This window comes from Microcebus murinus, chromosome 9 (assembly GCF_040939455.1).
Source record: "Microcebus murinus isolate Inina chromosome 9, M.murinus_Inina_mat1.0, whole genome shotgun sequence".
NCBI classification, from domain to species: domain Eukaryota; kingdom Metazoa; phylum Chordata; class Mammalia; order Primates; family Cheirogaleidae; genus Microcebus; species Microcebus murinus.
Genome location: NC_134112.1, coordinates 45,401,385 through 45,418,824, shown reverse-complemented (window position 1 = coordinate 45,418,824; position 17,440 = coordinate 45,401,385). Strand labels below are relative to the sequence as shown.

The window sequence follows — 17,440 nt, the reverse complement described above, 5'->3', positions numbered from 1 at the left end:
GTTTTTCATGATATATTAATATCTGTTTTATATAGACATTTTTATGCTATGTGTTTTGTTTTTACTGCTAATTTCTAAATTCATTGTAGGCATTAGAGAAGCCATAAATACTAATAAAGTCAGATTTATCTGTCTGCTTTCATATGAATCACACCATGATCACAAATTTTTGTAAAAGCATAGTAGGAGCAAATTTTTATATAATTTTTACATAATTATGACCCATATTGAAGTTAGCAAAGTTAACTTAGTCAAAAGAAAACATTAAACGTAAGTTTTTCTTTTTAAGTGTCATAAAGACTTTGAAGAATACTTATGTTTACAATGAATAATGCGGTTATATTTTGCATTATATTTTAGCTACTAAAGTTATAAATGATTAACTAAGTGTATGTGAATTTTAGAGTCTCACACCTAATATATGCTTGATTTTTTTTTCTTTTTTTAATTTCAGAATATTGCGAGGATACAAATGTTTAGGTTACATATATTGCCTTTGCCCCATCCGAGTCAGAGCTACAAGCGTGCCCATCCCTGACAGTGTGCACCATACCCATTAGGTATGAATATACCCATCCCCTCTGCCCCCCTCCCACCTGCCTGACACCCAATGAATGTTACTATCATATGTGCACATAAGTGTTGCTCAATTAGTACCAATTTAATGGTGAGTACATGAGTTGTTTTTTTTTTCCATTCTTGTGATACTTTACTTAGAATGGGCTCCATCTCCATCCAGGATTATACAAGATATGCTAGTTCACCATTGTTTTTTGTGGCTGAATAGTACTCCAGGGTATACATATATGACATTATATTAATCCACTCATGTATTTTTTTTTTTTTTTGAGACAGAGTCTCGCTTTCTTGCCTAGGCTAGAGTGAGTGCCGTGGCATCAGCCTAGCTCACAGCAACCTCAAACTCCTGGGCTCAAGCGATCCTCCTGCCTCAGCCTCCCGAGTAGCTGGGACTACAGGCACGAGCCACCATGCCCGGCTGATTTTTATATTATATATATTAGTTGGCCAATTAATTTCTTTCTATTTTTATGGTAGAGACGGGGTCTCGCTCAGGCTGGTTTTGAACTCCTGACCTTGAGCAATCCGCCTGCCTTGGCCTCCCAGAGTGCTAGGATTACAGGCGTGAGCCACCGCGCCCGGCCTCCACTCATGTATTGATGGACACTTGGATTGATTTCATGTCTTTGCAATTGTGAGTAGTGCTGTTATAACCATTTGAGTGCAGATGTCTTTATTATGGAATGTCTTTCTTTTCCTTTGGGTAGATGCCCAGTAATGGGATTGCTGGATCATATGGTAGTTCTACTTTTAGCTGTTTGAGGTATTGCCATATTCAAAAACATTTTATGTGTATTCTATTTTTCTGTTCATTTTAAAGTTTAAGGAAAGATTATTTTAAGATTTAATAGAAGGCCAAGGCAGGAGAATCACTTGAACCCAAGAGTTTGAGACCAGCCTAGGCAACACAGCAAGACTCCATCTCTACAAAAAATAAAAAATTAGCCATGTGTGGTGATGCGCACCTGTGGCCCATCTACTGAGGAGGCTGAGGCCTCAAACCCAGTTGCTCCAGGTTGCATATCTCTTCACTTTATATGCTAGTCTTTCAAAGGCTTATGAAAAATTCTTCCAAAAGGGTAAAGAGTAGTTGAATTCCTGGGCTAAGACAAACCCTAGAGGCCAATATATATATATATGCAAAGAGAGCCAATCTATATGAAATGTACAGAATGATACCCGCTTTCTTGCTACAACATTTAACTAGAGGGAAAAGCATGGAGAAAACAAGAATAACAATAACCAAACCACCCATATTTTAATATGTCATTCATACACAGTACTTGAACTACTAGAATATGGAAGGTCAGTAAATACAGCAAGAATTTATACATGTGAGAAAAAGTTGACATATGCAAAATGTACAAATGATCTTCTAAGTGGCCATTGCCTTTGAAAAGTATTATTCTCAAGTTAATTTATCAGTTTCAATTCATGTCACTTGAGATTCTTCTATTAAAATTTAAGTGAGAGGTTCTCATTTGGGAAGCAAATAACTTCTAAATATTTTAAAAGAACATTTATCATCAATATAGCCAGGGTGTACTGGAGCTAGTTCATATCAGCTCATGAGAGCCAATTGTGCACTTATTTTCATAGCTCTTGTGTTCCAGTGTGTCACTCCAATATGTCATGACGGTGCTTGAAATCAAGTGTGGTGGGAGTATTTATACCACAGAAATAGACTTACTACAAGTTAGGGCTTCTCCTCACCCCCACATTCCCTGCCTTGTGAGCTGGCTTGCCACCATACCATTACATATAAAACGAAAGGAAATGAAAAATTTACTTGGAGTCAAAGTCCAACATTTTAATTATGGAAACTTTTTAGAGGTTTTTTTTAGCATAGAGTATATCAGATTAATATGATTCCTGCCCCAAATCACTATGATTTATTAAAATATTATCAAGATATGCTGGTTCATCAGAAAGGATGAATAGATAAAAATATTTGTTCACTAGTAAAACATTATGAAACTCCAATAATTAAAATAGCATGGTATTGGTGCAAGGATAAAAAACTGGATGAAACAAAATACATTTACCAGAAAAAGACCCTATTATATGCTATAACAGTATATAACAAGAGAATCAAAAAAAGGGAGGGAGTACTATTCAATATTTACTGTGAGAATAACTGGTTGGCACTTCGGAAATTAAAAAGAACATCAAACAAGCCCTCACATGATTAAGTAATGAGTTCCAAAATAGAATCAAGTTAAGCATAATGTAACTATAGGAAACGTAATGGAATAGAATATTTAATACCTCCCGTTGAATACCAGGAATCCATTCTAGGTACTGTACAGGCAATATTTTATTATCACTATCAGCCTATGAGTGTATTTTCATACAATTTTTATTCCTATTTTACAAATATGGTAACTGAGATGGAGAGGTCATGAACCCAAAGTCATAATTTGAGTGGTAGAGGCAGGATTTATGCTCAGCCAGTGTGACTTCACAGCTTTCCATCTTAGCCATGGTGCTATTTTGTTACCCAGCAAATATTTAGTCAAAGTTTATTTATCAGTATGGCCTGATGACACTATTTAATAACTGAATGAAATCAAACACTTTTAAAATTTTCTCTCACAGTAAATTCAACATACACAATTTGAAATTTAAGCGCATTGAAAAATTAGGAAAACTAAGTATTTTATAGAAACAGAAGTTTCTTAAAGGTGCAGATGCTGCTCCAGAATTCTGATGCTTAAAGTATTGCATATTTGTTTTAGAAGGAAGAGGGTGCTAGCTGGAGGATCCCTGGTGGGACAAGAACAGGCCAGTGCGTCCAGGAGTTCCTTGCCCACCAGGAATCTCAGCAAACATAGTGATGTGAAGGAGTGATGTGAAACGCCAAGTAAGGACCTACTATAGGTAGTTCTTAAATAATAAAAAACAAGTCATAAAATAAGAAATGTTGAACTATTCAATGATGAGAATCATTTACATTGCCCAAAACCCCTTTTCCTAAAATCTCCACCTTCTTGATGATATTGTCCAACTTTAAGGTGCTTTAATACTTTACAAAAATAGCCAAACAATCCTGAAATCCATCCTACTCTTGCCATCACTGGTTTTCCTAAGGCTTTGATATCTTCTATATGTTGTATTTCCATTATGGATTCTTCTCTGCTTTCATCTTCATTTTCATTGGCCTTCTGCTCTTCCCATTTTTTTGGAACTTTAATTACTGACAATAATTTTTGAGTCTACCGAGCTCTGGTGTCACATAATTGGCACAGAGTACACAGTTAAAAATTTCTTGAATGAATGACTCACTCTCCAATTGCCTGATGAAATACCCACTTAGAGGTTACATCATCACCTCAAAGCCTGAAACCAACCTATTTTTCCCTTAAAATAACTTCCTTATCTGACACTTAATTTCTGTTAATTATACTTGAGAACTACCATTTATTTAGTATTTATCATATATCAGGCACTTTCCCATATATTATCTATCTCTCACGACAATCCTATGAAAGAAGTAATGAAGAAACCAAGGCCAAAAGCACTGAGCAAGTGAAGGAAAAGAGATTTGAACCCAGTTCATTTAACTCAAACCAGTGCCTCTCCCATCACACCTCAGGGCTAAGTCACTTAACCCCACTCAGCTCTGGTGTTTTTAAACTGTCAAATAGAGGCCTAAATGACAAAGTTGGACCTGAATTGACAGGTAATTAGGGATAAGCAAAAAGGACTAAAAGCTCAGCAAAATCAATGAGGACAGATTCATAACTAAAGATAGAAAGAATTAAAGATATTTTTGAAAGTACAGTTTTGCTAATTTATTTGAAGCAAGTTGTGACATAATACAAATGTTGATTTTGCTTGATTTGGGTTGAATCAGGGTTTTCAGGTGCCTTTCTCAGATTCTGTAAAGAATATAAGAAACTTAAAGAAGTGACAAAGTCAATTAATATATTTTATTTAAAAATTTATTTTTGGAGCCCATAAATAGGTAAATTCCAAAATAGTGGCAATACAGAGTATTTAACAATATTTTAATATTTCTTTTTTACTCAACAGTCCACCTTTGCATTTTGCTTCTCATAAACAAATACAATGGATTAAAGCAAAAATACCCTTAACTCCAAGTTTAATGCCTCAGTATTTTCAATATCTATTTTGAGCATATAATAAAGCAGAAGCAATTAATTTTCTTGAACATTTTATTTCCATTCAGAGGTAAGCAATTAGTTAACTTCACATTATTCTGTCACAAGTGATAATCAAATGGCATATCTAAGTACCAAAAATCATAAAACTATAATAAGACAAGTCAATGAAATTTACAAAGTTAATATAAAACAATAACTATACTGATACATATGTGCACTGGGCCTTACTAGAAAAATGCTGAAATAACAAGCTTTATTCAATGAATGAGGTCTCTAGACAGAGAGGAAAGAGGGCCATATCATCAAAAATTATTAGGAAGATTTTAGTTAAAAAGCAATCGGTCTACAATTTTAACTAAATAAAGGAGGAAAGGGGAGTACATCATCACAGTTGACAGTTAAGGAAAATTTAATTACCTTTCTATCACTGGTTCACCATCTAAGAGTTTAGAATCAGGCTCTACAAGTATTCTGTTACTCTACCACTAAGTTTCCTTATATAGAATATAAACCTGTTTATGTTAACAACAGAATACTATAATGCTATTTAATGTGACAGTTAGCAAACAGTAGGGAAAAAAATGGTAGAGACACCATCTCAACACCCCTGAAAATAGGGGCTAAAATAAGTTATCAAGAAACAGTATTCAAAGAGCACTGTCGTTTAATGTGATTTATAAAACAAGCAAGATTCAGGAATATTCAATGGAAAAGGCCATAGTATTTGAAAATTAGGAATGTTTTGATGCTGATTTTTATCAAAGTAGTAATCCAAGCCATTAAGATGGAACAAATTCCAAACTCACATTTACTTGCATCACCTCAGTTTAATAATCCAATAAATGACAAAAAAGACAAATAATGAAAATAGCATCATATAGCACAGCAACTTTGTTTGGCTCCCTCTGGATAAAATCTTCAGTTTTCCCATAGTTTTACCTAGAAATCCAGTTGTAGAATCAAATTGTGAATCCTATGAGAGGAGAAGGAAAATAAAAAATAATAGATTGTAATAGTCTACAATATTTACATAATTGAGTAACTGTTAGTAGAGTACATTTTTAATGACAATTTTTGTGTTTAATCAATTCAGAAACCTGCTCATAATCTTGGATAATCAGCATGATTACTCCATGCAAAATAAAGCAATTCTCTCAATGAATAAAAAGGTCTTTCATTGTCCAATAAACATTTGATTCAGCCCCACCGAATAATTAAAAAACTCAAAACTATTTAAGTATTATTCTAATTATGTGGGTGACAAACAATAACAATAAAGTTAAGCAGTTTGTATACTATCCTACAGTTTTTTCCCCCACTTTTTGTTGTGGCATTGCTCTCCAATATCAAATGGATTCTCAGTAGAGGAATTCATCAAAAATGTCATATAGTTAGCAGCTAAATGTACCTTTACTTTTAAGATCCTATTGTTTAGACAGACTGACTTTGAAGTACAGTGGAGTCTATTAAAAGTTAAGAGAATATCATACAGAGGTGGTAAAATGTGGTAAGCACTATAAACATGGATGGAGAAAAACTACCGTAATAAAACATAGCTGGGAAAGTTCTTAAGATGAGAAGATTAGGTATGGATGAGAAATATCAGGTATTTTCATAAAATCTCAATATTCTGAGATGTAAAGGCCCTGGTATAATAATAGCCTTTGTATTGCTCACTCTCTATATAGCTCATCACTTCAGATCTATGATTCTTTACTATAGTTATGCATCAGAATCATCTGGGATGCCTTTTCAAAATATATATGCCTAGATCCCTCCCTATGAAAATCTGAATCAGTGTACTTAAAGTGAGAAACAGGCATTCATTTGTATTTTTAAAGAGTTCTCTAGGTGATTATAGTGTACAAGCTTAGTAAGATCATAATGCCAAATTCATTTTTGAATAGTACAATTTTAACACATTAACTGCCACATGAGTTGTATTTAAGTCATGCTAGTTTTGAGCCTGGAACCTCATGAAGTATATGTAACTCACATGTCTGTTTACCTTAGGAGCTGAGTGGTGCGCAGGCAACTGACGCTGCCATGCTGTAGCATACAGTTACTTGATGGGTGGCCCCTGGGCAAAACCCTGCAGTGGTTCATGAAATCTTACTTGTTGATGTTCTCATTGCCACAATTAATATTGACAACTTAATTGCATATAATTCATGCATAGAAAATAATAAAAAATAATTTTTTCATTAAATTAGAAAGGATCGTTTTGTTTTGAAGTTTTTATTCTATTTTCATAATAAAACACCATGGATACAGGGAAAAACATTTTTTTTTCTAGTGTGGTAGTCAATAAGTTAAAAGCATGTGGAAAAACCAGGGAAGGTCCAGAGAAGTTTGACATCCAAAATAAATATTACTAAATGAAAGTAGGCTCTAACCAGAAAAGGTTATGTGTTGTTATAGATAAAATGCTCCAGGCTGTTCAAATCAATGAGCACTTTGTTCAAAAGTGGATCCTTAGGAAATTATGCAAAAGAAATAAGTTTCCATTAAGTGAAAGATATTTGTTTGGGTGGATAGAAAGTGCTTTTTGATTGCGTGGTTAATAAATCACTTACAGTCTTACCCATTGTGATTTCTAAGACTACTCAAAATAGTTATTTGTCTTGAGTCTCTAACAATGTTTCTAATTTGTCTTGAGTCTTTAACAATGTTTCTAACACCAGGATTAAAGATACACTGGAATCTACCTGCTTCTCCCACTTATATGTGTTAGGCAAGAAGAAAAATGCAAAAGTGTAGCCAAAATAAACCTTATAGTTATTCCAAATACATTAAATATAAATAGATGGGAATCCAGGACTTAAGATCTGTAGATCTATTTCAAAGTGAATAAATGTTGAAATGATATTCCTGATCAACTATTAATAAATTTGAGATTAGATCAAATTATAGTTAAAAAAATAACCACTTACCATTTCAGCTAATAATTTATTTTGATTTTTAACTTCATGGCCTATTTCAATGGAAAGCTATAAAGAAAGCATACAAATTACTCATATAAATGTAGTCCAAGGTTATAAAGTAAAAATAATGCCATTATACGCATACACATTTTCTCAAATGAAACTGCTTCTAGAAATATGAAATATACTCTCTTCTGATATTTTCCCACTGAAATTAATAAAAAATATTAGAATTTGTACTTCTCCAAACTATTGACATTTTCTCTTTGCTCTTCATTCTGATTTCATCTTAATATTGAATTCCATATTTTAATTTTGGTATATATGCTTTTCCTTGGTTCTCTTATTCTTGCATGCTTTTTTCTCTTTATTTTATTCACACAAGAGCACTTATCTGTATATTTCCATCTTATATTTTAAAAGATATACAAGGATCCCTATGACCAATTCAAATCCAGACATAAGCATTTAATATTTTGCTAATGAAATGTGATATTAGATACATGTCTAAATTGATTATTTCTTTAGTTCTAAAGGTATTTTTTCATTTAAAATATAATAAATTGGAAAAAAAACTTACAAATTAGGTTATCAGCTACATCCTGAAGCTATGCAGAAAAGAGCCCAAGCTTACAAGAAACAATACAATAGGTAATTACAGCTACTATCCAAACCAAAATCTACCTAATACTTTATAAGACAAATTCATCAGGGGCTCCACTTCCAAGATATTTAAATAAATACAATCAACTACTGAAAACCTTGACAAAGCATTGCAAATACTGTTCTTAACTTAATTTGAGTGAAAGTATATGGGATAATACTGATACAAAACTATAGAATTCTATAATCAAAACATGAGCTTTCCCCCAAAATTTACTCAGAGTCAATAAAGTACCTATAAAGCCAGATAGTTCAAATCACCCAACTACGTTTTATAACTATCAGTCATGTCAAGGAAAGAAATTTCTAGGACATCAAAGCTTTCTTCTAACAAAGAGTCTAAATTATCAATATTAAAGGGGTTTTTTTAAGGCATTTAATTCTTAAATCCTTCCAAATGTTATATTTTCTAAATTATTAACATTATACAAAATCACTTAGTTCATAAATCAACTTTTTTGGTTTAATATGACTTTAATAAGACTCTGTTTCAAAACGTAGTAGTCTCCAGGCTGAATACAATTAAATTTTCCAAAGACTATAATGAAATACCAAGTTCTAGCAACATGGGCTTCCACTGAATGTTTTATAAGTATATACCATGTTATTATAATGCAGAATCAATTACATATATCCTTAAAATCATCTTTGTATAATTCTTTTATTTAACACAAATTTAATCAATATCACTGATAAGAAAATTATACTAGGTGCTGTGTATAATATAAAAGTAAATACAGGCCGGGCGCTGTGGCTCACGCCTGTAATCCTAGCTCTTGGGAGGCCGAGGCGGGCGGATTGCTCAAGGTCAGGAGTTCAAAACCAGCCTGAGCAAGAGCGAGACCCCGTCTCTACTATAAATAGAAAGAAATTAATTGGCCAACTGATATATATATATAAAATTAGCCGGGCATAGTGGCGCATGCTTGTAGTCCCAGCTACTCGGGAGGCTGAGGCAGAAGGATCACTCGAGCCCAGGAGTTTGAGGTTGCTGTGAGCTAGGCTGACGCCACGGCACTCACTCTAGCCTGGACAACAAAGCGAGACTCTGTCTCAAAAAAAAAAAAAAAAAAAAAAAAAAAGTAAATACAGTAGAAACCCCTATATTCTGGTAAATTTCTTTTATATACAAATAATGCCAATGCAAATCACTATGCATAAGTGCTACAGAAATGGCACAAATAGTGCCTTATGTTCATAAGGAAAAAAGTTATTTTTGGATGAGATAATCAGGTAAATTTTGGAAGAAGGGGCGCAATGAAGTGGGGCCTTTCACGATGAACAAGATTTCAGTCAATGTAAGGAGGAAGACAATGCCCAAGGCAAAAACAAACAAAAAAAACGGAGTGGTCAAAATTATGGGAGTGGGAAAGTGACAGCATACATAGGACAGAGAGAACACGTTGTCTGGTGGAAAGCACATGCACATTCTGGAAGTATGTGAGATAAGCTTTGAAAAGCTAAAGCTAACCTTTGAAGGACCTATCCAAACAAGCAACAAAGTGTGAACTTCACTAAATCATGGGAGGACACTGAAGACTTTCAGGTGTACGGGATGGAATTTTAAAAATACTCTAAAAAGATGACTGTGGCAACAGTATGTGGCTTAGATCAGAACACACAAAAAACAAGAAACAGATGAGTAAAGAGATTCCCCCAATAGTTCAACTAAGAAAACCAGGGGACAGTATTACAAAAACAAAAGCAGAAATAAACATTAGAAAGAAGCTTAAGACTTGGTGACTGAAATGAAGTACAAAGGTACAAGAAAGACTGAGATTTGCAGCTTAGGAGATTAAGAAGAAAAAAAATTAGAAGAGCCATTTGGGGGTAGAAGACGGGACAGCTCTGTTTCAAATATTACAGCAGACAACACACAGCATTTTTAGATTTTGCCACACACAACAGCTGGAATTTTAAAAAAATTAAAGAAGAATACCGTGTCTTTTGATTTGTCACATTTTCTAACCTACTCAAAGCATAGTCTAAATTTTGAGTGCACTCCAACATCACAAAAATCATGGTATTTAGGCAACTGAACTCCCTGGTATACCAGTAAAAGTATATAGTTTATAAAGGATATCATATATATAAATATATAAATAAAAACACATAAAATATGTTATATACTTACAGATTTTATAGCAGTTACTTTGCTTCTCAGACTTTCAGTGAGTCTCTCATTTTCTTCTTCACAGGCACTATACCCACTATTAGCATAGCCATAATTCCCATAGTTGCCAGGGGGTACGCCTTCACCTGCAGGGATAAGAGTCACAAGTGTAGCTGGAGCAAAAACAGAAGCCACTTTTGAAACCTTGATAGAAAAAAAAACCAAAAAGGACCCCCGGAGGGCGTTGCAGACCATGTATGTATATATTATTTTAAATGAATTTTAAAAAGTTAATAACCAGAGATCAGACCAATTCTTCCTATTACCCTCTCTTAAGCAAATATTCAGGTCATTTCAATAAACACTTATTGTTTATTAATTGCCCAAAAGACACTAAAATAGGCACTGACACACAGGATAATCAGGATACAGCCCTTGCTCAAATAGAAATATATATTTCAATAAAAGATCTAAACGTGGTAACATCAACTACCCATTAAAGAAGCATTACTACAAAGGGAAAGGGAGAAAGCAGTTAATATAGCGGTATGGGAGCTCATGGCAGAGGGAGGGTCTTTTACCAGCATCTCTTTCTCTTAAATAGAGAGCTGCAAGGGGATGAGCCATAGTGAAAGGGGGCAAATAAAAACTCTAGGAGAGAGATGGAATAACTTATGCAGAATGTTAGCTGAGAGTTAAAAGGGGGATTCATTCATTCTTCAACATATATTTGAGGAACTACCATGTGTCTACTGTTCTTTCTAGATGCTACTTTTATGGAACTCTAGGGGATGACATTGAGAATGCAGTTCCCAGTTTCCTGCCTAATATAGTGCTTGATATTTATCAAGCAATGGAACAGGTTGAGTGAGCCTTAGACAGTGAATGCATACATAAATGTGTCAGAGGATTGAGAGAGGAAAGCACAGTTGAGAGTACTAGTTAACTATTATACTTTTGTTTTGTTTTGTTTTACATAATTGTTGCCATCACTTTTCTCAGTAAAGAGAGAAAAAGGGCTATCTGTTGAAGAACGGGTAATCATTTGGAATAAACAGTAAGGAAAATAAAGGAGAAAAGTGACCAGGACTGTACAAGATTACTAGGAGGATAAGACAAACCTGCTCAAGGCAATATATTACAGTGCTTCAATCTTCCCAGATGTGCAATTTTTCTACAGAAAGGCTGATGGGCCTCAGTTAGCCCGTGAGAAGCCAGATGGTTGGATTAATCAAGAGTTGGAGGTTTGTAGTATCGGGGCTGCAGAGGAACAGAGCCTCAAAAGGTTGAGATTACTTGCCAAAAGAATGGTTGAAGATCTGGATTATGGGGACTAGAATGCACAGAGATTGACTGGATTCAATAATGGCCTGAGAATGTAGGGGAAAGAGATGATATCAAAACTGGAGTCTTCATATGCTCAAAGAGCAGAAGCAGCAGCAGTGACAGTAAGAGCTGGAAGGACAGGAGGTAACAGTAGGTCGTTGAAGGATGGTCAATGTGTGACTAGGAAGCTCTTTCAAGGCACCGTACAAATGTCATCTTCTCTAAGAAGCAAAACTTCCATAGAATTCTTACAGTTCTCACTGTGTGAACACTAACATTGCACTCAAGACTGAGACTAAGTTTGTTTCACTCATCACTGTATATCCCCCATAAATGTACAAACACACACGCTCTAAGACATACTCAATGAATACTTGTAAATGAACTAATTAATGAATACAATCTGATTTCACTGTTACTCAACTTGTCATGTGCATCCCTTTGTCAATGGAAACACATGCTTCTGTAAGGACAGAGACAATCTCTCATGTTTCTTCTATATTCTTCCCTGTACCGAATCAGTACTTTATATGCAGCACACACCTATACAATCTCCATCATCATAAAAACCACAACAAAATGTTGAAATGTTTCAAACAGAAGACAGTTGTACTACCTGAATTTTCCCTCAACTGCTGATATACTACTCATGAAGCCTTTCAAATGTGTTAGTATACAAGAACTCAAGTACTGGGCATAATGTTTCGTCCCCACTCAACACTTAAAATCACTATTTAAAAAATGCATTCTCACTCTATTAATTAGTAACACTCTGTGCAAACACTAATAAGGACCCCTTTTTTTAAAAAAAAAGGACAATCTTTTTGTTTTATGTGACTAAATTTCTGAGTATATAACATTTACCCCATAAATAATTGCTGACTCATTGAATCTGATAACTTGACAATATTACCAAGGAATTCACTCTAAAATAGCTATTTGCTTTACTTTCTTGGTTTTGCCTCTTTCATCTATTTTAATTTTAGAGTTCTCCCATATTGTTGCATTTATTCACACTGAAATTCTCATTTTTTATTGCTCAGAAATCTTTCAATGCAGATTTCTTCTATTAAAGAGTTGATCTTCCCTCAAACTATTACCTACCCAGAATATAATGGAAAAAAAAAAAAAAACAAAGAAAATGCTAGAGTTGCCAATCTGGTTAAATTCTAGGTTTAACCACTTTTTCTCATGTGGATTATTGTATGCGAAGTTGTAGAAAAGCTAGTGAGTGCCGAAGATCATTCTTAACATTTATTAATTTATACAAATGCTACTTCTTTGGGGTAGGTTCTATCAATAACCTAACAAAATCATTTAGAGATTCACATGAAGTGTGGCAGCTTTTGCATATTGATATCTATCAGAGTCATTATTATTCCAAATTTAAAATTCCATTCAATACACATTAATACTTAAAAAAAAAAAGAAAAGCAAGATTAAATTTACAAAAAGCCCTACTCACTTCACACCAATGTAAATTATAACAATGGTTTCTTCAACCACAGAGGAGCTTTATCTCTATTTTAGAGATTCTAATTTAACTGGTCTGAGCTGGGGTCCAAGTAACAACGCTTTAAAACCTTCCCAGGTGGTTTTAATGTACAGTCAGGCCTGAAAACCACTTCTCAAGTCCCTTTCTTGCAATTTAACATAGCACACTGCAGAAAAAAAAAATATTCAAAAGGGCCTAAATGCCTACTGATGAAATCCAAACTCCTTGGCCTAGCAGGCAAAGATGTCCACAATACGGTCCCATGTTCTGTACTTCAACAAAAATGGCTTAATTATAATCCAGTAAATACACCATTCATAATTCTAGTTCTGTATCTTTTTGTACTTTTTTGGTTATCATCCCATCTGGAACTTACCTTTCCTGCCCTCCATTGTTCAAGGTTCCTATGTCTCCACAAAGTACACAGCGATCCATCTCTGAAATCTCTGAGACATTCACTATCTGTAGAACTTATCTGGAACTTGGATGTATACCTATCACCTTGCAATATAATTTATCTTTGTACGTATTCCTACTCTCCAGCTAGACTGGAAGCTTGGGAGCACAAACAGGGTAACAGATGGTTGTACATGTAGCGCTTACTCAAGTATACAATAAATATTTGCTGTCTTTACTGATGATGAAAAAGAAGAACATTTAGCATTATAAAACTAAACTTGCTCAAAAATATTTCTTTTTCTCTCTCTTCAATTTACCTGGCCCACTTCGTATTCATAAAAACTTCATTTAAAAAAACTTCCTCATACCACAACTTATTAATCAATATACAAGTCTAAAGTTATTGGCAACTTCATTAATGTTAAATATCTGATACTGTTGGAAAAATTGTTTTACTCCTTTTTCAATCGTATTACAAACACTGAGAAAGGTAACATTCTATTTTTTCATACATTCTCTCAAATATATCGCACTTTGATTTAGCAGGGTTTTTCTCTTTAGAAAAAAATCATGTCCTAATAGAGAGCTTCAGAACCAGAAAATGCTGTTCTAATAGCTGTGAGTTATTATAATGCCCATTAAAATTTCTGGTGCCTAACTCATTCCTGCTGCTTGATGAGCTGGCTTCCTAACCCACAAGGTCAAGAACACCAAATCTTACCACGTTCTCCTGCCTTAACAGTGGAACAAGGTTCAGATAAATGTTTTCGGTAAAATCGCCTTTGACCCTGATATTACATACCAGGGACTTTAACAATAAAGACACGTATCTTCACCTTTGTAACTCACTGTTACCAGACTAACGTAATCATTATTAGTGTGCTTCGCGTGTGCAAAACCCATTCTTCAAACTTCACTTCTGAAAAAACTCAAACTCAGAGCCAATATATAAAGAGAAACAGGAGCTGGACTTCGGGAAACATAACAGTTTCTACAACCACGCTCAGACAGTCACTAACACTAAAAGACTCGACTACTGAGTTGGCACCTGTACATACCCCACCCCCTAGTACTCCACTACTCTCTCTAGCAGACTACCCAAACTTGAGTCTGAATCAAACTTACGGAAACTCCTAGGATCTGGAACAAATGGTGTGCTTCCACTTGGCACAGCCTCCAAAGACCCCTCCAGACATCCCGCTTTTTTTGGCCCAGATGCCAGGGACAGAAGACCGGTCCGATTTCCTCCCGCCCACCCGCGCCCAGCATGGGCCGGTTCTAGGGCCCCGAACTTCGAACCTCAGCCCTCTTCTTACCCAAGCCTGCACGCCTCATCCTGCCAGAGGAGAGAGGGAAAAGGTGTGCGGGGGAGGGTGGTAGAAAAGAGTTAGGGGTCACCCGGACCGCGTCTTCAGCACCAGGGCCCCTCGGAACACCAACTTCATTCCCCAAAGCGCCACGACATCAGTGGACTCTAAACACCGCGCCGGATGATGGCGTCATCCGGGCGCTTATTGGCACCCTGGGAAGACTGTTGCATGGCATTCTGGGAAATGTAGTTCACTGCGAGAGCTACTACATTGAGGCGGGGGGCGTGGTGTGAACCCAGTTCTAGGGGCTGGCTGGACTTCAGGAAGAGGGGCGACTACGCCTACAGCTCTGACTCGAGTTCTCTGGCCCAATTTTTCTGCTGCTGTGCTTGCGGCCCCCTGGACCCTACCTGCGGCTTGTTGACCCCCTAAGTTTAACCCAGTAGAACTGCTCCTCTCGGACCACTCATGCGAGAGTGGTTGATTTATGTTGCCTGATTCAGCCTTGTGCTTCCTCCCACCTCCAGAGTCACTTCAGGGAAAGTAAGAGAAAACTTTGTCCAAGTTTCTGATTTTACAAACCAGTAATCTGAGACCCACAGAAGTAACCGTTTCGTGCCCGTTCACCCTCAGTATAGAAAACCAGGTGGGTTCCTTGGAGAAGTCTTGCTCAGAATAGAGCAGTCATAGAAAGGCGTGGGGTCTCTTTAGAGTCACTTAAGAGCCCTGTACTGCATTTGTTGCGCCTCTATAAAGAACCAAACTTTTAATTGTTAAAGGGACCGAAGGACACCTAAACTTTTTCCCCACTTAGACCTTTTTAAACTTAGACAAAGAGTACTGAAATACTGCTTACACATGGCAACTGTGCCAGTTTGAGGATTTAAAAAGCTCCTTGGCGAGGCAGGATGGTGCTGCTATTTGAGGTTAATTTTAGAATTTAGTTTTATCGCACAGGATTATCGTGAGTATACAAGTTTTCGAAAAATCTTTAGAAGATAAGGGGATTTAAAAACACACACACAAAAATCTGATACACAGTAGACGCTCAAAATCTAATGGGTGTTTGTGGTTTTGTCGTTGGTGCTGTATGACAGTGAAATAATCTCCATACTAGAGATTTCTGAAAATGTAGTCTCTGATCATTCAGTGTTTCCTCATAGTCAATTTCCCACTACAGTGTTAACATTGACTGTAATAGTGGCTTAAATTTCTGCCTTAAAGCTGCTTTCGTAAAAAAGAAAAAAATATGAAAACAATTTTAATACTTTTTAACGTGGGGAATAAAGTTAATCCAATAGTGTTTTGAGAGAAAACAATGTTCATAAGAATAAAATAAACCACCATTCTCTAAAAGTAATAGAATTAAAAGGATTGCACCAGGGACAATTATCACCGAAGAGTCAATAAGAGAAATGATAGCCAGGTGTCCCTTTTTGACTTACAATCTGTAACAGTTCCCTCTTTTGATTAAAAAAAAAAAAGTTGTATAATCAAAACATGTTTAAAGAAATTATCTTACTTAAGGAAGGCTTACTGATATAAATGTGAAAATGTTTTTTAAAATCTAATGTTTATCAAAATTGACTTTAAATTACATAAAATGTATTATACTGCCTCCTTTATGTGATAGAAAGGCATAGAAGAAACTATTAGTTAAAAGAAAAAAAGTGTACAGGAAGATAGCTTCAGACAAGCAAAGCTAGTTCAAACTGTTTGTTACCTAAAATAAGTATTTATTCCTACCATTGCCAGTCCAAAATTAGGATGATTTTATGTGAAAAAAGTTTATGCTCAAAGATGAAGCAGGAAAGTTGAATTTAATAATTTAAGAATAATTATTAAATGTGACTACAGTTGACTTAATGACCAGAAGGAATTATTTTCACTTTTCTCCTTGTTTTTACTTTTTAAAATAAAATCTCTAACTCTTCTTGGTGTTTCAAGGTAAATACAGTTATTAGAAATGAATAGCACTTACAATATTTTTTTTTCTCATAGGATAATCTCATAGAAAACATCTAATCTTTAGGGGTCTTTAGGAAATGAATGACTTAAAATAGTATTAAATATTCCTTGTAGTGATTCCAGAAGCAAGAAGGTGAGCAGGAAATGTCTGAATCTTGGTGTAAAATTTGAACCTTTCTCCTCTCTATCTGCTTCCTGCCCATTTGTCTTATCTGTTCCTGACCAAATTTCAGGACCAATCCAAGGGAAAACAGCATACCAAGCTCTCAAAACTGGCTAAATAAACATTAACAAATTTTTTAATCATAAAGCAAATACAGTATCTTGAGCATTATATTTGAACTGTAAGAAAACATAAACTAAAATCAGCTCTTGACTTACAAACAAGCTATTGAAAAAGATTTGTAAGTCAGTTGTTTGGCATTAAAAACATATTTCCTCTGGAGATTGAAATGATGGTTAGGTTCCCAACCCAGGCCAGAAAACACGTGACTCTTGTGGTTCATATGTTGGCCCAATTATCTGTAACTCACAGA

At 35.2% G+C, this 17,440-nt stretch overlaps 1 protein-coding gene across 1 annotated transcript; it reads right to left on the bottom strand.

Moving 5' to 3' along the window:
- Nucleotides 1-5,513: 5,513 nt before the first annotated feature.
- Nucleotides 5,514-15,123, bottom strand: BET1 (Bet1 golgi vesicular membrane trafficking protein). Its single transcript, XM_012757170.2, has 4 exons — nucleotides 14,943-15,123; nucleotides 10,428-10,552; nucleotides 7,640-7,696; nucleotides 5,514-5,679 (listed from the first exon to the last, which is right to left on the bottom strand). Exons 1-4 carry the CDS (start codon nucleotides 14,959-14,961, stop codon nucleotides 5,524-5,526), a joined length of 357 nt encoding a protein of 118 aa, XP_012612624.2. The 5' UTR covers nucleotides 14,962-15,123; the 3' UTR covers nucleotides 5,514-5,523.
- Between the last annotated feature and the right edge of the window lie 2,317 nt (nucleotides 15,124-17,440).

Bases quoted from the DNA above. Each gene is read 5' to 3' on its own strand.
- BET1 (XM_012757170.2), bottom strand. The intron at 7,697-10,427 runs GTAAGTATATAA...CTTTCTTTATAG, and splicing joins AAGTAACTGCTATAAAATCT to CTTTCCATTGAAATAGGCCA. The intron at 5,680-7,639 runs GTAAGTGGTTAT...CTCCTCTCATAG, and splicing joins ATAAATTATTAGCTGAAATG to GATTCACAATTTGATTCTAC.